Source organism: Natator depressus, chromosome 4 (genome assembly GCF_965152275.1).
Source record: "Natator depressus isolate rNatDep1 chromosome 4, rNatDep2.hap1, whole genome shotgun sequence".
Classification (NCBI taxonomy): domain Eukaryota; kingdom Metazoa; phylum Chordata; order Testudines; family Cheloniidae; genus Natator; species Natator depressus.
The window spans coordinates 122,363,069-122,387,250 of NC_134237.1; the positions used below are offsets into that span (position 1 = coordinate 122,363,069).

General features: G+C 42.0%; 1 protein-coding gene across 1 annotated transcript in view; it reads left to right on the top strand.

Moving 5' to 3' along the window:
• Positions 1-24,182, top strand: part of POLN (DNA polymerase nu) — a 204,122-nt gene that overhangs the window by 75,210 nt on the left and 104,730 nt on the right. The window contains exons 10-13 of the mRNA XM_074952070.1: positions 536-596; positions 1,151-1,215; positions 18,560-18,643; positions 19,579-19,668. Of these exons, the coding sequence (XP_074808171.1) occupies positions 536-596; positions 1,151-1,215; positions 18,560-18,643; positions 19,579-19,668 (300 nt within the window). The remainder of the gene's footprint in view (positions 1-535; positions 597-1,150; positions 1,216-18,559; positions 18,644-19,578; positions 19,669-24,182) is intronic.

A 24,182-nucleotide genomic window follows, 5' to 3' on the forward strand; every position in this document is an offset into this window, starting at 1 on the left:
TCATTTCCCATTTTGTATGTGTGCAACTGATTGATTGTTCCTTCCTAAGTGGAGTACTTTGCATTTGTCCTTATTGAATTTCATCCTATATACTTCAGACCATTTCTCCAGTTTGTCCAGATCATTTTGAATTTTAATGCTATCCTCCAAAGCGTTTGCAACTCCTCCCAGTTTGGTATCCTCCACAATCTTTAAGTGTATTCTCTGCTATTATCTGTGCATATAAATGTCTCAGCATGAATATGAATTTACATTACAATGAGTATTTCTCTTTATATATCACTTCAAAGAATGAGACACGTGCTCATCATTAGCATAATTGTACCTCTCCCAGGAAGACTACATGTTTATAAGCCAGATTGTGATCCTGTTATTCACATAGAGTAGTAGTTCACTCCACATTCGGTCCCATTTACTTAATAGTACTACTTGTGGATTCACGTAGTACTCATGGTGAATAACAGTATCTCACCCTGGCCCAATTTCATAATTAAAATAAGTTTATATTGAAAAGATTTTGTGTTCTGCCTTACAGGTTCAAGGCTTGTGGAAACTCTTTTGCACTTTGGAGCTTCCCTTGATAAAAATTTTGGCAGGTAAGAAAATGTGAGTAAAATATAAGATTGTTCAACAATTTTTTCAGACAGCATTTTCTAGTATGATTTATAATGCTTGATAGTTAAATAGAACATTGCACCTTTAAAGTGCTATATAATCATCATTATATCATCCTCACAACACTTCTCTAATGCTATTTTCCTCATTTTACAGACGGAGAAACAGAGCTTCAGACCAAAACTGTCAAATTTGGGTGCCTAAAGATAGGCACTCAAATCCATATTTAGGTACCTAGAAAAGCATACCTCTGAAAATCAAGCCATTTTTCTAGGTACTTAAATATGGACATATGTGCCTAATTCTGAACTTTGCACCCAAGTTTAAAAAATTTGTCCTTTGTGACTTACTCAGGGTCATATTGCAAGTCAGTGGCAAAACTGGGAGTAGAACCCAGGAATTCCTGGTTCCCAAGGTGATGCTTAGTTCATTATACAACACTATTTTTTAATATTATGGCTTGAATATAGAATTGATGCCTCTAAGGTTTTTTCAAAATTATATTTTGTTCTCAGTTATATACTTGTATTTACAGTGATGGAAACCCATAAAATACATGTGAATAAAGAAGAACTAAAAAGAACATCAGAGATTCTAGGGGTAAACTATTGTATTTCCTTTTTTGAAATTTTGCTACATATAGTGTGAGGACCACTCCCCCATTGACCGGGAGAGGACAAGATTATAGTTAAAAAAAATATTTTAACATTCATTTCCATTTTGACTTTGTAATATGTTCTCCAATTAACAGTCTTGTAGCCCGTAGGCTTTTGTTGTATGAAAGTTCAAATATAGGTGTGGGTCCTCTGATATATTGTAGCTAATGATGAGTTAACTTAAAGTTGGGATAATTTTAAATTTATTTATAAAAGCAAGACATAGATCTATTTGCCAAAACCCTTTATACGGCAGATAGTTTATTGTTTTATGGGTAAATTGGTTTTCTGATTTGAGTGTCCATTCACCAAACCTCTTTGTTCCTATCTTTGTTCTTATCTGTTAGTATTCCTGCTTTTGGAGTAATACTTTGAGAAGAAGGTATAACAAAGCCTTATAGGGTCAGATTTGACGACCAAAACAAGTATTTTCATAGGTTTGCCTCCACATAGGAATTGCCATGCTGCGGTATTGCCATCTCCAAAATTAAAAAAAAAAATCATGAGTCAACCCCCCTGCCTTCCAACATCATGAGATTTAAAAGTAAATATTGTGTTTTAGTCTTTGATTTTTTGAATTCCCCTTGCCCAACCTTACTGTATGTGTGTGACAATTAGTGTTGGCAACTCTCCCAAATTTATGAATTACAGTGATTTTAGCTCCTGTTGCCTGAGGGTGCGGAGTTCCCGCTTCTCCCTAAAACCACAAAATTCTGATCTATTAAATCTCCCACCCTCACATCTGCCCATCCCCTGCAGTCGAGCAATTAATTCTGCCCCTCATTCCCCACATCAGTTCTGCTCCCTGACCTCCCCTCGGGTTTTTCAGCACCCTCTCTCAAGGCTAGGGTGTGTGTCTCTACTGGGGCTTTTCCACCCTCTTATTCCCCTCCTACTAGGCTTGGTGTTGCAGGGAAGGTGAGGATGGGGGAATATTAGGAAGTAGACTGACCCAGAGTTCGCAGAAGGGGCAAGGAGAAGAGGGAGCAGAACCATCCTGAGCTGCCAGGATGTTTCTCCTGTTTCCTCCCCACTGCCTCTCCTATGAGAATGGTCTCAGCTGCTCCCTCTCCTCTACCCCTCCATTCTTCTGGCACCTGAGAGAAGGGGAAAGAGAGATATGGCTAACTCTCGCAGCAGCTCTGATTGGAGGATGGGGAAGTTGGGGATGGCAGCCAGTCAGAGGGTGTTTTCCTCCCAGTAAGGACTGAAATTTGCTAAAGGGGTGGCACATCTTGCATCATAGTGAGACTGGCTCCAGTCTCAGCCAAAAGCATGTTACTTGTGAGAAAATCGCAAGAGTTGGTAGACCTTATACTAGATCAGATCTGAGATCCAGCTGGTTCAGTATCCTGTCTGACAGTGGCCAGTACCAGATATTTCAGAGAAAGGTATAAAATCCCTGCAATGGGCAGATGTGTGATATTCTGTCATATAGCTTCTCTTCACATTCATCACAAATGAGTAATGCCTCTCACCTGTGAAATCTGTGGGTGGTTCAATGTTGATGCTGAAGGTTCCAGGACTAAGCCCTACCCTTCAACTCAAGCCACAAGAGTTTCTGCCTTTGGCAGTGGAACAAGTTGGCGGTTCAATTTCTCATCACCACTTTGTTGTATAATTGTAATTTTTACTTGTTTTAATGCAGTGGTTACTACCTTTCAATTTCTGCCTTTGCTTTCTCTCTCAAGAATTGAGGAATCACTAGAGTTTTGAGTTTCTAGCCCTCTAGTTTCTCCAGTGCAACCACCTCTCTTGTGGGTTCCCTCTGGCTCCCACCATAGCAGCAGTAAAGCCCTGCAAGCATCAGGCTAAGTCTAAGAGTTTCTACGGGCAGCTTTGAGGAGCCTCAGAGATCAAGTTATGTCTTCCTGCTGCAAGCTCCTGACCCTTCCTTTGCCAGCACAATGGGCTCTGAGTCATTTAGGCATGCAGAGGCCTAGACCACCACCCAAAGCAATGACTCCACTGTAGGAAAGCTTGATGAGTTGTATGAGGATTCCCAGGGAGAGGAAAACTCCTCACAGCTTTCTGGAGTGTGCAAAACTTGCCCACAAGAGACCAAGTTCCAAAAAGCTAGTATCCCCTTCATAAGGCAGCAACGCATATTGTTAACAAGCAAGTGGTTAAAAAAAAGGGTATAAAGTCTTCCTCTTTTGCCTTCCCACCCTGAAGGAGTGTTTGCTGGGGCGTTTCTCATACACAGAAGCTCTCATTGTGCTCTCTATCAGGCTCACTGCTCCCAGCTCCCCCAGCCCCGCCGCCCAATATACAGAGAAGTCTGTTACATTGTAGTCTGATGCAGAACTTCACAGGAGTAACAGGAATTATGTCTGTCTGGTTTTCAGCCCATGTAAGCTGATAGACTCTGAGCCCTTTTCCCTACCTATCAGGTGAACATAAGAATGGCCTCACTGGGTCAGATCAAAGGTCCACCTAACCCAGTATCCTGTCTTCTGACAGTAGCCAATGCCAGGTGCCCCAGAGGGAATGAACGAAACAGGTAATCATCAAGTGATCCATCCCATCACCCATTCCTAGCTTCTGACAAACAGAGACTAGAGACGCCATCCCTGTCCACTGGCTAATAGCCATTGATCCTCAATGAATTTATCTAGTTTTTTTTGGAACCCTGTTATAGTCTTGGCCTTCACACCATCCTCTGGCAAAGAGTTCCACAGGTTGACTGTGTGTTGAATGAAGAAATACTTCCTTTTGTTTGTTTTAAATCTGCTGCCTATTAATTTCGTTTGGTGACACCTAGTTCTTGTGTTATGAGAAGGAGTAAATAACACCACCTTATTTACTTTCTCCACACCAGTCATGATTTTATAGACCTCAGTCATATCCCCCCTTAGCTGTCTCTTTTCCAAGCTGAAAAGTCCCAGTCTTATTTATCTCTCCTCATATGGAAGCTGTTCCATGCCCATAATCATTTTTGTTGCCCTTTTCTGAACCTTTCCAATATATCTTTTTTGAGATGGGACGACCATATCTGCACGCAGTATTCAAGGTGTGGGCATACCATGGATTTGTATAGAGGCAATATGATATTTTCTGTCTTATTATCTATCCCTTTCTTAATGATTCCTAACATTCTGTTAGCTTTTTTGAGTGGATGTTTTCAGAGAACGATCCACAATGACTCCAAGATCTCTTTCTTGAGTGGTAACAGCTAATTTAGACCCCATCATTGTATATGTATTGTTGGGATTATGTTTTCCAATGCTCATTAATTTGCATTTATCAACATTGAATTTCATCTGCCATTTTGTTGCCCAGTCACCCAGTTTTGAGAGATCCTTTTGTAGCTCTTCGCAGTCTGCCTGGGACTTAACTATCTTGAGTATTTTTGTATCATCTGCCAATTTTGCCACCTCACTTTTTACCCCTTTTTCCAGATCATTTATGAATATATTGAATAGGACCGGTCCCAGTACAGTCCCCTGGGGGACACCACTAATTACCTCTCTCCATTCTGAAAACTGACCATTTATTCCTATCCTCTGTATCCTATCTTTTAACCAGTTACCAATCCATGAGATGACCTTCCCTCTTATCCCAGGACAGCTTACTTTGCTTAAGAGCCTTTGGTGAGGGACCTTGTCAAAGGCTTTCTGAAAATCTAAGTACGCTATAGCCACTGGATCCCCCTTGTCCACATGCGTGTTGACCCTCTCAAAGAATTGTAGTCGGTGGGAGGGGGTCTTTCTCATCCCTCCTTCTCAACATATACTCTCTCCACATTAAAGCATACGGAGTACTTCAAGCAGTCTGTGCCCAGAACAGAGTCATATAATGTATCATGCAGCTGCACTACTGCAAGATAACAAAGAGGTAAGAGAGAAATCCCTTCCCATATTCAAAATATCTCCTCATTACTGAGTAAAGCCCCAAATGGTAGTAGGTTTCTCAAATGGTTGCTAGGGAGTCTAATAGTCTTCAGAGTTCTGGGTGGCCTAGTGGGTAGTGTACCCAGTTTCCAGTCTCACCAGGCTTTCATTCCAGTTCTTAACCCTTGTATATGGCTTAGCTTCATCTCAGGGATTTCAATATCCTTACCTTCTCCTTACTAGAAGGGGAGTGGGGTGGAAATGAGGCTTATGCCCCTCCTGCAACAAGGGAAGTTGGTAGGGGAGCCCAGGCCCTTCTAGTCCACTGGGCTCTGACACAGGGCCCTATAACAGAGTTGCCTCCTGGCTCACTTTCTATCATTTTGCCTGTCTCTCATCTCCAAATCTAATATAGGATAGCAAAAGAAAAGCACTAAACCTTCATTTCCAACCTGGCTCAGCAGGCAGTCTTCTTCCTCACAGGGAGTCTTCTTTGGCACCTTTATTCAAGAGCCCTTAGGATAGGTCTGTCTGACTCCCCAACCTTCCTTTTTGGAGCTGATTTGCTCCCTTTTAAGCTTCCTCTCCAGTTGGAACATGCTCTTCAGGTCTGGAGGGCATGTGGGGCCTACCACGGCCCAGTACTGTCATATTGTCAGGGGCACCAATTAGGGAGGGCGGGGGGGCTCCTGCCGCCCCCGAGTTTCATACATGAGGTGTACTAACAGGCAGAGCTCTTAACTGCACAAAATTAGTGTGGAATGTGAGTTCTGCAGAAAGGTGCTTCTCCCAGCTTGTGCCCTGGGGCAGGGAGTCAGTGTTTTGTTTACAAGCAGAGGCAGGGTGTTTAAGATAAGAAAGGGCTGGTAATTAAATTAAGGCTCTGGAAGTGAAGTGGTTAGATGAATCCCTGCAGGGGTAATTGAAGAGAGAACGCAGGGGACTCAAAATACAGCTAAGCCCTCTGAGCCAAGTTTACATTCAGAAAAGAGGGAGATGTGAGGGAGGTAGATGAAAAGAAGGGGCCAAAACTCAGGGAACGGATAGCAGTGGTACAGAGAAGTTCCCACTCTACTGTGGTACTTATGTAGCCCCATCACCATAGTATCTGAGCGCCTCAAATCACAGCCCCTCCGTGAGGTAGAGCAGTGCTGTTATTCCCATTGCACTGAGAGACACAGACTAAAGACCAGATTTTCAAAGGTATTGAGGCACCTAGTAGGGTTTTCAAAAGAGCCTAGAAGGTTAGGTGCTTTGTAAACCCCACTAGATGCCTAGCTGTATCTTTGGGTATCTAAAAACCTTTGAAACTCTGTCCCTAAGGCACTGACCTGAGGTCATACAGGAAGTCCATGGGGGTCGGGGAGTAGAACCCTGGTCTCACTGGACCAGCCTTTCTCTCTGCTGCAAGCTGCAAAAAAGAAGACTCAGATGGGAGCAAAACCAAGAAGTCCAGTTCTCAGACTCCAGCAATTGGTCCCAGGTGATTGGGAAGGATGTCATGGTTGATGGTATGAAAAGCAGCACAGAGGTCAGGAATGATGAAGAAAGAAAGAAACAGAAAGAATCAGAGTCAGATGAGAGGAGAGAACTTAACCTCCAATGGGTAGCATGTTGTGCCCCGGGCTCGGTTGTACAGCAATGGCTGCTGTGCAATTTTAGATTTTAATTGAAAACCATTTTGTTTTGTCACTTTTTATTCTGAGTTTAAGAAAAGAAAGGAATGAGAAAGTTTCATATGAGTATCAAATGTAATTCTACCTCAAATTCTTAGGGTTTCAGCTGTATTCAGGCCAATTCCAGAACAAAGAACAGAAATTGCATCCACAGAGTCCATAAAGTCGATGATTATTGTCATGGTTTGTATTATTCACTGGGCACCATCTGTGTGCTCACCACAGTTCAGAATATGCCAGAAACTGTAGTCCCTGAGCCAATGCATATAAAATGTCTAACTCTGGATAGGATGACTCAGATATTTAAGTACAAAGTGTATAGTTATTGAGCACATGTTAATATCTATGAATGGAGATGCTGACAGCAATAGAAGTTTTACTGGATTAAGGACTAGAAGATTTGACCCTTCAACTTTCTTTCAAGAGGAAGAGCTGCACAGAGCTTCTGTACCTGTTTATTTTCCTTTCCTTTCCTGCCTGCTGTGGCCCTGATATACCTCAGAAATCTTAATTTTTTTCCTCAACTTGAAAACATGGAATTTTCTTGGTGTTTCGTTTAAAACATTCTCCTGTGAAAACTGCAAAAAGCAGAATGTAAATAAAAAGGAAATCAAATCTATTATTTTTACATAATCTCATTATTTTAAAGCCAATCTCATATTGTTTGGTGAGCCTGGTTCATGATTTTTGAACATTTGGGGTTGGCAATACTATGAAAGTGACTTGGAAATGTCAATTTCACTCCTATTTTAAGTTAGTTTCTAGTCTATTATTTGTAGTGGGGTAACACCCCTAGAGCCCCAGGCAGGTTCAGAATAATCTCATGGGGCCTTGTCCTAATAGGATGTTTCCAAAAGTTAAAGGATCTGTGTCCCTGTGGGTGTGCTGCTACCTGCTCTCCTTCCCTCTACTTCGGAGTTCATATATACACTCTGTGGTGGAGAAGGAACTGAGGACGGTTTGGTAGCACCGCACTATGTAGCTCCCAGGAGTGACACAAGTCTGGGAGAACGCATGTGTGACCCAAAGGGGCACTGCTACTGAAATTCTCCGATCACAGGCAAAGGAACGCACATTCACCTAAAGTGGAGCATCCACAGGGACACCCATCCTGAAGAACCTCAATTACTACACAAATTACTACTCTCTCTTAATAAAGAAAACCTAGTTGGTGACCAGCAAGTGGCTCATCTAGAGATCTGATTTGAGTGTAAGAAGTCTTGGGTTCATATTCTGGTCAAATCCTTAATGTGATTTGTGACAAGAACAATGGCTCTAACTCTGTAGCTATAACAAAGGCATGTTACACCCATGAATAGCAGTCAATCATCGTAAGCAGATACCCTGTGTATCCAAATGAACAGGTATGCAGTTGTTTGGGAATGTTAGAAAAATTGGTAGCTGAGAATGCAGAGGGGCCTTGTCCCTTACTGGCAAAGCCAGCATAGCAGTTCATAAGTCACTGCCAAAACCAATGGTGTTGAAGAAGGGACTGTTAGCCAAGCAGAGGGGAAAATCTGGAGCAGAGGCTCCCAAGGAAACCTATAAACATTATTTTTTCCAAACCAAGAGAATTCTCAACATGACTAAGACAAAATGTTTGCAGTGTTGTAGCCATGTTGGTCCCAGGATATAGACGAGACAAGGTGGGTGTTATAGTAAAACACAACTTTGTCCTCCAAACCACCATCGAAACGGCCAGAAGGGCGTGGAGGTAGCGCATGGTAGTGTGGCTCGACCTGGCTAATGCCTTTGGGTCCATGCCCCACCACCACATCTTTGCCACACTCCAGGAGTTTGGGATGCCCGAGAACTTCCTTCGTGTGATCCGAGAGGTGTACGAGGGATGCAGCACCACCATTCGCTCGGTCGAAGGGGAGACTGCCGAGATCCCGATCCGGAGCGGAGTTAAGCAGGGCTGTCCCCTCAGCCCCATCATCTTTAACCTTGCCATGGAGCCATTGCTGCGAGCAATCTCCAATGGCACAGATGGCTTCAACCTCCACTGTGAGAGGGTGAGCGTCCTGGCTTATGCGGATGACCTGGTCCTGACCGCGGACGACCCAGAGAACCTCCAACATATGCTAGATTCCACCAGTCGAGCTGCCGATTGGATGGGGCTCCGCTTCAATGCAAAGAAGTATGCAACTCTCCACATCGACAGCAGCAAAAGGGACTTGGTGCAGATGACAGGGTTCCAGATCCAGAGCAAGCTCATCATCCCCCTGGCAGAGGGGCAGGCGTACCAGCACCTCGGCACGCCGACAGGTTTCCGTGTCCGGCAGACATTCAAGGACACCATCAAGAAGATCTTTCAGGATGCCGCCAAGATGGATGCCTCCCTGCTAGCACCGTGGCAGAAGATAAATGCCCTGAACACCTTCCTGATCCCCCGCATCTGATTCATCCTAAGGGGATCCACCATGGCGAAGGTACCCCTCAACAAGGCAGACAAGATCGTCCGGCAGCTGGCAAAGAAGTGGCTGTTCCTTCCCCAGAGAGCCAGCAACGAGCTGGTCTACATCGCCCACAGGCATGGCGGTGCCAATGTCCCTCGCATGGGCGACCTGTGTGATATCACGGTAATCACCCAAGCCTTCCGTCTGCTGCCGTGTCCCGACTCCATGGTTAGGAACATCGCAGCAAACGTCCTCCATGACGCAACAAAGAAGCCACCTTCCTGAGCGGTTCCCTGGATGGCGAATTTGGACGGGATGGGCGTGACATTGCTTCACTGTGGTCCCGTGCTCGCAATGCCACGCATCGCCTGGGGAAGCGCATTGGCTGCTGCTGGGAGTGGTGCGAGGAGTGCCAGGAGCTGGGAGTCCTGGTGCTGCAGATCAGGTCCAACGACAACACCATCGTCACCCCGAGCACCCAGGGCATGCGGGAGAGGACCCTGAAGGCAGCCATCCACTCACTGTACATGGAAACCCTGAAGTGTAAACCGGACCAGGGTAAAGCCTTCGAACTGACCAGCAAGTGGGACACCAGAAACCACTTCCTCGCTGGGGGCAGCTTCACCCGTTTCGCCGACTGGCAGTTCATCCACCGTGCCCAGCTCAACTGCGTCCCGCTCAACGGAGCCGTCCGCCATGGGAACCGAGACAAGCGTTGCAGGAAGTGCGGCTACGCCAACGAGACCCTGCCCCACGTCCTGTGCAGCTGCAAGCCCCACTCCAGAGCCTGGCAGCTGCGCCACAATGCCATCCAGAACCGCCTGGTGAAAGCCATTGCACCGTGCCTGGGGGAGGTCGCTGTGAACTGCGCCATCCCTGGTACTGACAGCCAGTTGTGACCTGACGTGGTAGTCACCAACGAGGCCCAGAAAAAGATCATCCTCATCGATGTCACGGTCTCCTTTGAGAACAGGACCCCGGCCTTCCGCGAAGCCCAAGCTCGTTAGCTGGAAAAATATGCCCCCCTGGCCAACGCCCTGAGAGCAAAGGGCTACGAGGTGCAGATGGATGCCCTGATCATCTGAGCCCTGGGCGCTTGGGACCCCTGCAACAAGAGTGTGCCACGGACCTGTGGGATCGGTCGACGCTACGCATGGCTCATGTGGCGCCTCATGGTCTCGGACTCCATCCGATGGTGCAGGGACATCTACATTGAACACATCACCGTCCACCGACAGTACCTGGAAGTGTGAGCCGGTACGACATCGTGCATCAACTATGGGAAAGGGACTGAGAGACTTTTTCCATTGGACCATATGAACTGGAACCATAAACTCACTAAACATTTAAATTGGAAAAAATTTTGAAGGAGAAGGTAGTTAAGGTGGTTAAGGACATTGAAGTCAATGGTAAATGGGACAAAATACAACATGGTTTTACAAAAGGTAGATTGTGCCAAACCAACCTGATCTCCTTCTTTGAGAAAGTAACAGATTTTTTAGACAAAGGAAACGCAGTGGATCTAATTTACCTAGATTTTAGTAAGGCATTTGATACTGTGCCACATGGGGAATTATTAGTTAAATTGGATAAGATGGGGATCAATAGGAAAATTGAAAGGTGGATAAGGAATTGGTTAAAGGGGAGACTACAACGGGTCCTACTGAAAGGTGAACTGTCAGGCTGGAGGGAGGTTACCCATGGAGTTCCTCAAGGATCGGTTTTGGGACCAATCTTATTTAATCTTTTTATTACTGACCTTGGCACAAAAAGTGGGAGTGTGCTAATAAAGTTTGCAGATGATACAAAGCTGGGAGGTATTGCCAATTTAGAGAAGGACAGGGATATCCTACAGGAGGATCTGGATGACCTTGTAAACTGGAGTAATAGTAATAGGATGAAATTTAATAGTGAGAAGTGTAAGGTCATGCATTTAGGGATTAATAACAAGAATTCTAGTTATAAGCTAGGGACGCATCAATTAGAAGTAACAGAGGAGGAAAAGGACCTTGGAGTATTGATTGATCATAGGATGACTATGAGCCGCCAATGTGATATGGCCGTGAAAAAAGCTAATGTGGTCTTAGGATGCATCAGGAGAGGTATTTCCAGTAGGGATAAGGAGGTTTTAGTACCGTTATACAAGGCACTGGTGAGACCTCACCTGGAATACTTTGTGCAGTTCTGGTCTCCCATGTTTAAGAAGGATGGATTCAAACTGGAACAGGTACAGAGAAGGGCTACTAGGATGATCCGAGGAATGGAAAACTTGTCTTATGAAAGGAGACTCAAGGAGCTTGGCTTGTTTAGCCTAACTAAAAGAAGGTTGAGGGGAAATATGATTGCTCTCTATAAATATATCAGAGGGATAAATACCGGAGAGGGAGAGGAATTATTTAAGCTCAGTACCAATGTGGACACAAGAACAAATGGATATAAACTGGCCACTAGGAAATTTAGACTAGAAATTAGACGAAGGTTTTTAACCATCAGAGGAGTGAAGTTTTGGAATAGCCTTCCAAGGGAAGCAGTGGGGGCAAAAGATCTATCTGGCTTTAAGATTAAACTCGATAAGTTTATGGATGAGATGGTTTGATGGGATAACATGGTTTTGGTAATTAAATATTCATGGTAAATAAGCCCAATGGCCTGTGATGGGATATTAGATGGGGTGGGATCCGAGTTACCCAGGAAAGAATTTTCTGTAGTATCTGGCTGATGAATCTTGCCCATACGCTCAGGGTTTAGCTGATCGCCATATTTGGGGTCGGGAAGGAATTTTCCTCCCGGGCAGATTGGAAGAGGCCCTGGTGGTTTTTCGCCTTCCTCTGTAGCATGGGGCATGGGTCACTTGCTGGAGGATTCTCTGCTCCTTGAAGTCTTTAAACTACGATTTGAGGACTTCAATAGCACAGATATAGGTATGAGGTTTTTTGCAGGAGTGGTGGGTAAAATTCTGTGGTCTGCGTTGTGCAGGAGGTCAGACTAGATGACCATAATGGTCCCTTCTGACCTAAATATCTATGAAAAACATACCCCCATACCTTGGTGTCTGTGCTTTGACCCGTTAAAATTTTACCCCCAATTGGGGAGATTGCAGATTATGTATTCCTTACGCCACCTGTTCCTAAACCAAATTTTGCACCCCTTGATAATCTGTACCTTATTCCCTGATAACAAGAAACTTCTATGCTTAAACTCTGTACCGTTTTCTTTTTACTTCTACATCATCTTAATAAAATTATTAAATCTTTTATTGACCAACTTCTGTTGGTCTTGAATCTGAAGAAGAGCTCTGTGTAGCTCAAAAGCTTGTCTCTTCCACCAACAGAAGTTGGTTCAATAAAAGATATTACCTCATCCACCTCGTCTCTCTCAAAGACAAAGTGAACATTTGTGCATGAGTTATTACAATTCCTGTACAGTCTTGATCTTCTTTTTGATCTACCCTTTCCAACCAGAGTCTTACATGGCTGGTAGTAGTCATAGCATGGCTCATGTCGCAAGCTACACATCTATTTCCATTCATGGACAACTTACCTGTCAGTGCCCTGTCCAGAAAAACATACCCACTCGTAATTCACCAGCTGCTGAAAAGGATTCAAACCCACCAGATGTTTAAAATCAAGAAGAATTTTTTAAATCCATTACAGAGAACTGCTCATGCAGGGGTAAAAACAGGCATGACTCTGGCCATAATTTTATCACCACAGTAAAGATTTGCAAAGAGCCAAAACGTTATTGTATCAGTCATTTCCTGTCGGTGGTCATTCATAGACAGTTATTGCCAGTGGCTAGGATTGTTGGTGACATGCATGGAATTTCACAAAATGTGCCTCCAGAAATTCCTTCTGAGGATATGGAATCACTCACATGATGCGATGCAATGCAAAATTAAGCATCTGTAACAGGGTCAGTCATCTCCTGAGCCCCGCTCATGGCTGAGGATGCCTCAGTGGTTCCCTGCATCAGTTTCTGCTCTCAAGTAGTGCAGTAACTTCATATGCAATCTCTTCTCTATCAAGAATACCGCTCCTTGGGGCTAATTTATTATAAAAAGAACCTCGTGAAAACCGGTCCGTAACAAAAGTCCTAACACAAAATCAATTTCTCACTTCCAGTGCAAATAGTCATTAAGTTCACCTGACATCTCAGCCTTTTATGCCCCACATCCATACACCAGTACCTTTGGCCATATCTGGACTGTCAGCCTTCTTCTGTCCCTCTGGCCTTGGGCAGCCACCCCAGCCTCTAAGCTAGACTGCAACCCTGCTCTTCCCCACAGGAACCCCCACAGCCTCCCTGCTGGGACACTTCCACAGCCCTCTCACTGTTCCTCTAGGTTCAGCTGTCTGGCCCTGGAGATGTCAGTGGGTAAACCCTTCTGCTGCTCCCCTGCCTTCAGCCTTCTCTGGCCCTTGGCTCCAGCTTAGAGCAAGTGGGCAGCTCCCTGTGCTGCTCCCTGGCCCTTCAGCCCAGGCTCTCTGGGATGGAGACACCAGACAGCAAACTCCTCTTGCTGCTCTTCTGCATTCAGTCTCCACCCAGTAACAACATACAGTCTCTACCAGTGCTCATTTCCTACTCAGTCGTCTCCTTCTAGGCAGCCCTGACTCACTAGGTCTTCTTTTCTAGAGCGCTATTTTAAGTCCAATTGGCCAAACTGGAGCGTGCAGGTAAGGCATGAGCGCACTGGCCCTGTTCCCTCTTAAAGGGTCAATATCACCCCATGACAGCATAATTCCCAGGTCATATCCAAATGTCCCTTTATGAGCAGTAGTTACAAACATGTTGAAAGACCATTGGTTTTCACTCTAGACTCTTGCAGGGACAAGCCTTGCAGGCTGGGCAACATACCTGCAAGACAAACTTCCAAAATCTTTGAGTACACATCCTTTTAATTCACGTAATTCTGTCAGTGTTGTGTCCGATCAAAAACGTACGAATGGCCACACAGGATCGGACCAATGATCCATTGAGTCCGGTATCCTGCCTATGACACTGGTCAGTACCAGATGCAAGAAACCCTACAGAAGGAAGTTAGAGAATATCCCAGAGGGGAAATTTAGTCCAATAAGAGGTTTGCTTATGATCTGAAGCATGAGTATTTATATTCCTTCCAAAACCAGGGAGTAATCAGGAGTCAAAGCTTCTCTGTAGCAATGGAAATAATGTTCTGGGCAGAAAAAAATCTTTTTCCTCTTTTCGGTATCTGTGTCTTTAAAAAAGAGAGAGCTGAAGTCGTCCTCCTAGTTCTACATTGGCTCACAAGGCACTTGTTTGGACTTGATAGCCCAGGAACCTCCATTGCATCCGCAGAGGTCAGACCTCTTAAAGCAGACTCCTTCATCTGGATCTGGGCCACCTACTGTTACAGCCTGGGCATTGGAAGAGAAGTGTTGTTCAATGGGGATTCTCCATTATCCTCATTGCCACATTTTGGTATCCAGTCAACTCAACCAAGAAATTTCATTCATCTGCTCAGATTACATTTCTGATCTGAAGGGAAAATCTCTGGGGGCAAGAACTGTCTTTTGTACAGTTCCCTGCACAATGCAGCCCAGCCCTGACCTCTAGATGCTATCATAATAGAAAGAAATAATAACAATAAAGTTCTGGAAATCTTATCTACAGTAGAGTTGCTCCAAGATGGTTGCTTGGAGTCCTAAAACCAAGTATCACAGAAAAGTGGGTAACAGCCTTAGGAGCATTCTTTAGTTCGGCGTTGAATTGAGTATAATTAAATGTCAAGATTAATCAAAATGATAAATTAAATAAAACTGTGGCTGATTTCTCTAGTTACCATTGCCTTCAAAAGACAGGTTTTGGCATTAGTTCTGCTGTCTATAAAAGAAGTACATTGCTGCTGTTGTGAGGAAAAAGTTGTTATAGCTCCAGAAATCATTCTGCCCATGGTAAATTCTTTTTCTGCAATTCCTGGGAAATAGTTCTTCCACCATTTTGCTCTAATCCAGTGATTCCCAAACTTAATTTGTTCACTTACAACCTTCTTAAAATATGGTTGTGAAGTGATTTGATGGAACATCAAACCCATGTTTCACCAGAGATAATTGTATCAGTTTAGGGAACCATTTTCTAATCCTTGGCCTTCCTTTGGAAGGCTGTGGCATAAATGGGCATTCCGAGACCTCTAAAGATACATCTCATGCATACAGAGTACACATACCAATTGTATCCTGTTTGTCTCATTCACTCCAAAGTGGAAAGGTGTTAAGACCTCAAGGGTGCTGCAGGCAAGATGTTAAAAGATATGTGAAACCATATACCAAGGGACTCGGGATGACTTCTTCAAGGCTCCTGGTATCACTGTCAGAAGAAGGAGGCTAAGCCACATCTGAGGAAGATTGGCAAAGTAGATTTCCATTCCTCTGCCGCGGCATCCTTTGGTAGGAAGGTGCTGTTGGCTTGGTTCTCAAATAATTATTTAAATTATGAAGCATTTACTATATGGGAGGTGGAACTTCTATTCCTATTGTTCTACTGTTTAATAATAATTAAAATTCTGCTTTATCCTTTCCTCTCCTACTTCTGTGAATCACTGCTCTTTGCTTTCCATATGTGATGAACTAGTAGCTGAAGGCCCGTGCTGTCACACAGGTGTAATTCGTAAGTTGTATGTGTGGGGAAAAAAGCCAAAAGTGGCTGAAAACTTAAAAGATGGACACCGAATCACAGTGATGATTGAATCTGGTGATATTCTAAACAAAAGGAACTCGCCATGCTTGCACCTGTTTCCAACAGAAATTCTAGGCTTCAGAGTGATGTTTGGGGTTACTGTATGTGCTGGTTGTATATGGATAGTTATGTTGATTTAGCTGAGTAACAGTTGAGCACGTGGATGAGGCAGTTGGCCAAGTAATCCACCATCTGTGCAGTCTCCCTCATACAATGAAATTGTTGCATGCTAATTGGCTATAGAGTTAGAATGGTGATTGGTTGAGTTAACCTGTGATATCACAATGGTTTGGGACTCTTGGCATGGCATAGATACATGCCTTACTATAGCTGTACACTGCACAAGTGTAATATGTAAAGTCAAAATGGCTGAGAACTTACAAATTGCTTGGTAACAGACTGTGAAACCTAGTGATGATTGAATCTGGTGATATCTGAACAAAAAGAGCCCTCAACGATGCTTGACAAACCTAGAATCCTAGAATCTTGTTATATGGATAAGTACAGAAGCTGTGCAGCAGAAACAAAAAATTCTTTTCTGATAATTGTCTTTCTGTTTGCAGCTTTTCTCCTCATTCAACCCATCCGGATAGTCTAAATGACTGGAATACAAATTAGAATTTTTCTCCAAAGGGGGACTGTGATGGGGTGATCCACTCACTGTCAAGAAGGCAGCGTCTCCTGATTGTTCTGGGGAATAGCTCACCAGGTCAATGTCCCTTCCTGCAATTGCATGCCATCTCTCCATGGATCTGCGGCCCCTCTCTCATCCCACTAGCTGCTGCAGCATCTTTGTGATTCAGCCTTCTGGCCAGGTCACTAAGTTGGTTCCCCTTGCAGGGTATCAAAGTCTTTCCCTGCTAGCAGTCCTAGGCAGTCTTCCCATTCACTACCTCGGTGCCACTTCCTCAGTGGCTAGCAGGGAAACCCAGGCCTGCCCTCTACTCTGGTTTCCGGCTCAGTGACCCTCTAGCCAGCAGTCAAGACCTGTTCCCTTCTAGACTTTATGACATTTCCCTGAGCCCTGTCCTACCTTCCTGGTTTCCCTCCTCTGGGTTTGCCAGCTCAAATGCACCTCCCTTCTCCCAGGGAGTGACTGTAGACATTCCCAGCAGTGCCCCTCTGCTGCCAATTTCCTGTCTTTATTATCCCCGCTCAGCTCATTTCCCCTCAGCTGGGCTTCCTCATTGGGTCAGGGGATTGCTTAGCCACCTGATTCCTCCTAGCTATGGCCTGTTGGGTTAAATAGCTCCCTTCTCAGTCTGCATTAACCCTTTCAGGGCAAATGTGGGGTGAACACCTCATCACAGAGACTTAAAACATTTTTTTTTGGCCTTAAGGTTAGGCAATATAATTTAAAGTTGTTGTTTTAATGCTAGTAATTGGTGGTTGAAGAGTTTTTACAGCTTTGTAAGAACTTTTCTGTGGCCTGAGTTGGAGGGTGGAGATTAGTCCTGAAGCCTTCAGAAACAACATAAAATCACCTCCAAAGTCCACAGGCATTACTCCCTTGTGATGAATCAGAAGAGAAAGTGATAATTTTGTTTCTGTTACCAGGTAAACTATTTTTCAGTTTGCCTCCATATTAGGGTTCATCCTGTTCTATAGAGATTAGCTTAAGACCTGCAGCATGAGATTCAATATCACTTACAGTTTTTCATCAGTAATTATATCTCTGGATATTCTTGTTATCCATATAAATATCCAGTCCCTTTTTGAATGTTGCTAATTTTTTGGCCTCAGCAATGTTCTGTGGCAATGAGTTCCACAGTCTTATTGCATAATGTATGAAAAAAGTATTTTTATCAATTTTGAATTTTCTACACTTTTAATTTAATAGAATGTCCCTTGTTCTTGTGTTGTGAGACAGAGAAGAGAAGTTCCTGATCTACCTTCTTTATACTATTCATTATTTCATATACTTTTATCTCATCCCCTCCCATTTGCCTTCTTTTTAGGTAAACAGTTGAAGGTTTTTTTCAGTTTCTTCATCTGAGAGTTTTTGCATGCCATTTATCATTCTTATTGCCCTTCTGTGAGCATGTTCCAATTCTGTAATATCTTTTTTTTAGATGAGGTGGTAAGTGCTGCAACAGAGTATTGTGGATTCGGCCACACCATTGATTCATATAATGGAATTGTAATATTTTCTGTATTATTCTCCATCTTATTTCTTATGCATCCAAAAATCTTATTTGCTTTTTTGACTGCAACTGCTCATTCAGCAGAGGTCTTCACTGAGCAGTCCACATCATAATGCCTAGGTCCCTTTCCTGAGCTGATACAATTAATTTAGAAATTTGTAAAGTGCATGAGTAGTTTTAATTTTGCCCTCCAATTTGCATTCCTTTGCATTTATCAACACTGAACTTAATTTGCTATCATGTTGCCCATTCACCTAGATGGTGTAGATCTCTAACGTTCTTCACAGTCCTTTCTGGTCCTGACTAACCTAAATAACTTGGTCCACTGCAAAGTTTGCTAGTCACTACTCATTACTCAGCCCCTTTCCAAATCATTAATAAATTACGTTCTCCAACCAAACATAGCCAAAAATGGTGACACATACAGTGATCAAATTGCAAGTAAGTAAAAATAGTCCTGAATGCTTGTTAAATTAGACTGTAACTCTAAATTGAACAAAGTAGTGCAAGTGGAATAATTATGATGTACCAATTTTATAGTTGCGATTGAAAGAGCTTGAGCAGGAAGCCCATCGAGCTGCTGGACAAAAATTCCTATTGACCAGCAGTAGTCAGCTGAGAGAGGTACTGTTTAGATTGCTACCTTTCTTTAAATTATTAACACTATAAAATATTCATGGAGACGGATTATAAAGCAGTAATGCTCACAACTTTGGAAATCTTGTCCTTATTGTACTAGTTATGTCATTTTATGATGATGATGGAGGATATGTCATCAGCTTTCTCACAAACATAGCGTTGCCCCTTTTTGACTTGAGCAAAGTTTTGGGTCCTGGGGATGTTCCAACTGGAAGAAGAAATTGATGGAGACTGGTATTTTCTTTGATGAAGTCTTGTTTATTTCTTACAAGGAATGTACAAAGTCCTGTGACTCTGAATGCAGAAGGAACCAAGAACAAAAGGAGCAATTTCTTAGCTTAAGTCCCTAAGCCTTGTTAGCCAACACCAGATCAAAAGCTCTTTCACTAGCTTTTTCCAGCGTCACACCATGCTTCCAACCTCCAAACTGGCTTTCTTGTCTGTCCCTCTCTCTCTGTTCTTGTCTGTTCTCTGTTTCTGTGTGATCTGCCTTCACACACAACCACACATCCCAAAAAAATATTTAGCTGAAAGTTCCTATGCAGGATCACCACACACCATTTGTCTTAGATGGGGGCTTATGCTTGCTGTCATGTTAACTGAAGGGTGAGTTCATATCTGTCAATCTCAATGGGGTTTTAACTCAATCCATAACAAGGTTTCACCCAAGTCATAGCAATAGCAATATATTTGACTCATCTGTTTTAGGCATCTTTAAAATTAAAGATCTGTTTGATTTTGATAAATACAACAATTTTACAAATATCTAACAATTTTTACCCATTTTGTTCCCTCTTTGCTACAGAATGCTTTTTGTTTTCTATAGAGTTTAAGGCCAGATGCACAATAGTAATGCTCCATTATGTTTCAATTTTCAAACGTTTTCATCACCTTGAAATATATATTTTTTGTTAATATAGGTATTGTTCGAAAAACTAAAGCTCCATATGCTGTGTGAGAAAGTTCCCAGAACTGAGATGCAGCATCTTCAATCCACTTCTGAAGTTGTGGTGAGAACTGAAAGGTTTTTTAAACATATACCTAGTTTAGAATTCGCTAGCATAACAAAACTCCTAAGTATGTATTTGTTGTTTTTTAAGTTTTAAACTTGATTCAAATTTACGGTCTAGTTTACTTAGTTCAGAAATTGTCAAACTTTTTCATATGATGGAGAGAGATGTCTTATGGATGAACTTACTGCTGTTCATGATCACATTACATCCCTGTGGCTTCTACAGCAATAATGTAAGGAAAAGTAATATTAAGAAAGTGTGTAGTGTATTTCTAGCTGTCTTTTGATGCAATTTAACATCTGAAAACCAGGAGGAGAGCTGGCAGCCAGCTTTCCAGGCAGCTTTCTGCTGACCACCAGTAAGTATTCTTGGGAATTGCCTCTGGACATTGGGGTCCCTTGTCTTAGTTTAGTTCTATGGCTCTCGTGTGTCTGGAACATTTGACTAACTGTATGCATGAAAGGCTGGGAAGGTGAGAAAAATTGATTGCATAACTTGGAAAAATGACATAGTAGAAAGACATTTAATGGAATGAAGTTGGAAAGGCAAAAATATAGACAGGCTTGGAAGGATTAGATTTTAATCAGTAAATGTTGGTAAACATCAATTTTACCAACCACACACAAACAAAAAAATGTTTCCATTGATAATAGAAATTTACATCTAGGCAAAGTAAGAAAAATGCTGCTTGTGAACTTAGAGTTTGATCAAGGATATTTACTTTGTATATTTTGACATCTGATATTAACAATTTGTGTTGTAATAGTTATGAAGCTTTAACTTTTTGAATCTCAAAGTCTATTGTTATTAAACAATCCTGATCTTCCCTTTTCTGATCTCTCCATAATTTCCTGCAACTGTGAAAATTTATATTGATAAAAGAAAAATGCTTAAAAATAACCATAGATATTATCCGTTGAAACTATTAAAAAAAAAATCAAATGATGGAGGCTCAGATAGAGCACACAGTGAGTGCAGTGCAAGAAAGAGAAAGTAAGAAAAGAAGAAACACAACTGTAAACCATGCAGGAAAAATTACATCAAAATCTATTATAGGAAGGATAAGAAAAAGTGAACTCAGGAACAGAAAAAAGGCATAGCAAAAATGAGAAACACAGTAAATTACATTTTACAATTATTAAGTAGAAAATTGATTGACAGTTTATTACAAATAAATATCGTACTTAAGAAACCATGCATACCTGTTTAATGCTCTCATTTTACAGGAGTATAACCTTGGGGGTCTGTTATTACATTGGTGGTTTTCATCCTTGTTATTTTCAATAATAATAGTGAGAGTTTATAGGAATACAATTTATTTATTTATTGCATCAGTAGACTTGTCATTTGCTTAAAAATTTTCCTTCACTTTCTGAATTGTCATAATCTCATTTTAGTTTTCTTGTGCCAGAAATTAAAAAGAATTTTTGTCCAATGTAGGTACTGTTTATCAATAATAAAAAGGCTAGTGAAGAACTCAATTGCTCCTGATATTTGCAGGCTTAATATAGAAAATCTGATTATAATTCTATTTAGCTACTACAAGGCTTTTCAGTGATAATGGAGTACTCTCTAGCTTTTTGGCTATAAAGTTCTTAAAATTCCCCAGAACCTTACCTTGGTATTGCCGGGAAGATACACCTAATGGCAGGTATTTTTTCGCCTGTAGAAGGGACTCTCTTGAACTTGGCAGTGGGCTGCCTAGGTATATTTTAACTTTCAGGATTCCTTCCTTGGTTTTTAAAAATATTTATTCACAGGCACAGGCACTGGAACAGACTACTAGGTAACAATACTCACAGGCACTCATGGAGGCAGTTCACTGGAGAGATTTTGGCACCAAAGTGCTCCCTATAGATCGATAGCTTGGAACTCTGCCAAAAGTCCAGTGTTTTGCCTCCATTTGGTAGAAGCACCTCACTCTGCTGTTTCTGCCTGGTTTGTTGAGAGAACCATCAGACTCAGATCTTGGAGACAGTCTATTTCCCGCTTTTTCTGTCATCTCTCTTCACCCTTCCATCTCGGAGGACACAGACTGATCTACCTCAATGGTGGACCAGTTAGGAGTAGGCAAATGCAACTTGTCTGCCAGTGTCTTCCTCCAGCTGCAAGATATACCGGCTGAACTATTAGCACGGGCTATCTCATTAGTGGGTGCAGCAGCTTTTGTTGGTCCCTCTCTGGAGATGGCACAATTGTTCAGCCCTGCTAAGTGAACAGCTCTGTGGGATGACATTTGATGCCCGTGGCTGGAATAGGAATCACCCTTTTTTTTTTTATGTACAGCCTTCTTCACATGAGGCCTTTTCACTAGGGCTGTCAATTAATCACAGTTAACTCACGCGATTAACTAAAAAAAATTAATTGTGATTTAAAAAAATTAATCACGATTAATCAGTTTTAATCGCAGTGTTAAACAATAGAATATCAATAGAAATTTAATACATATTTTTGATGTTTTTCTACATTTTCAAATATATTGATTTCAATTACAACAGAATACAAAGAGTACAGTACTCACTTTGTATTTTTATTACAAATATTTGCACTGTAAAAATGATAAACAAGAGAAATTGTATTTTTCAGTTCATGTCGTACAAATACTGTACTGCAATCTCTTTATCATGAAAGTGTAACTTACAAATATAGATTTTTTTGTTTGTTACATAACTGCACTCAAAAACAAAACAATGTAAAACTTGAGCCAGAAGTCCACTCAGTCTGACGTCTTGTTCAGCCAATTGCTAAGACAAACAAGTTTGTTTACATTTACGGGAGATAATGCTGCCGCGCTTCTTATTTACAATGTCACCTGAAAGTGAGAATAGGCATTCACATGGCACTTTGTAGCCAGTGTTGCAAGGTATTTACGTGCCAGATATGCTAAACATTCGTATGCCCCTTCATACTTTGACCACCGTTCCAGAGGACATGCTTCCATACTGATGATGCTCATTAAAAAAAATGCATTAATTAAATTTGTGACTGAACTCCTTCGGGGAGAACTGTATGTCTCCTGCTCTTTTACCCGCATTCTGCCATATATTTCATGTTATAGCAGTCTCAGATGATAACCCAGCATATGTTGTTCATTTTAAGAACACTTTCACTGCAGATTTGACAAAATGCAAAGAAGGTACCAATGTGAGATTTCTAAAGATAGCTACAGCACTCAACCCAAGGTTTAAGAATCTGAAGTACCTTCCAAAATCTGAGAGGGACAAGGTGTGGAACATGCTTTCAGAAGTCTTAAAAGAGGAACACTTCAGTGTGGAAACTACAGAACCCAAATCAACAAAAAAGAAAATCCTCCTTCTACTGGTGGCATCTGACTCAGATGGTGAAAATGAATGTCTGTCAGTCCGCACTGTTTTGGATTATTATTGAGCAGAACCCGTCATCAGCACATCCTCTGGAATGGTAGTTGAAACATGAAGGGACATATGAATCTTTAGCGCTTCTTGCAACGCCAGCTACAACAGTTACATGTGAACGCCTATTCTCACTTTCAGGTGACATTGTAAACAAGACGCGGGTAGCATTATCTCCTGCAAATGCGTAAACAAACTTGTTTGTCTTAGCAAATGGCTGAATAAGAAGTAGGACTGAGTGGACTTTGTTTTATTTTTTGATGCAGTTTTTATATACATAATTCTACATTTGTAAGTTCAACTTTAATGATAAAGAGATTTCACTACAGTACTTGTATTAGGTGAATTGAAAAATACTATTTATTTTGTTTTTTACAATGCAAATATTTGTAATAAAAATAAATATAAAGAGAACACTGTACACTTTGTATTCTGTGTGGTAACTGAAATCAATATATTTGAAAATGTAGAAAGCATCCCAACATATTTAAATGGTATTCTATTATTATTTCACAGTGCGATTAATTGTGATTAATTTTTTTAATCTTTTGACAGCCCTACTTTTCACCTGTTTCTTTGGCCTTTCATCAGCTCCAAGAATCTTCTTCAACCTTTCTGGGGTATGATTATTGCCTCCTTCAAAGATGAGGTATCTGCATTTTTCACTACTTGTATGATCTCTCCATCAGATCTCAGTGCAGACAGAAGGTGATTTTGGGCTCACGGAGAGAGAGGTTCTTTAACAACATGAGTTTGTGAACAATTAGGACAAGATTCTTTTATCCCATTCACAAGATTTGACACCTTGGGGCCAGGCTCTGTTCACTCTCAGAGTATCTTACTTCTCTTAGAGCAACAAACATCAAACAGCTACTTCAGACCCTACTGAGATCTAACTACAACAATTTGGTAGGCCCTTGGTCTCCTAGGATTCAGATACAGTTTGACTCCTGTTTAGATATAGTTAAGTGAGTGATTATTTACATGAGGCCTTTTCACCTGTTTCTTCTATCAGTGTGAGTTCACTTGACCTATTCAGTCCTTCAGTTCATGATATGGAGCAGATATAGAAACCTGACCAAAGGGAAATCTTTGTCTGAAATTCCTGAATTCAGGATCACTATGAAAGCCTGCCTGGCC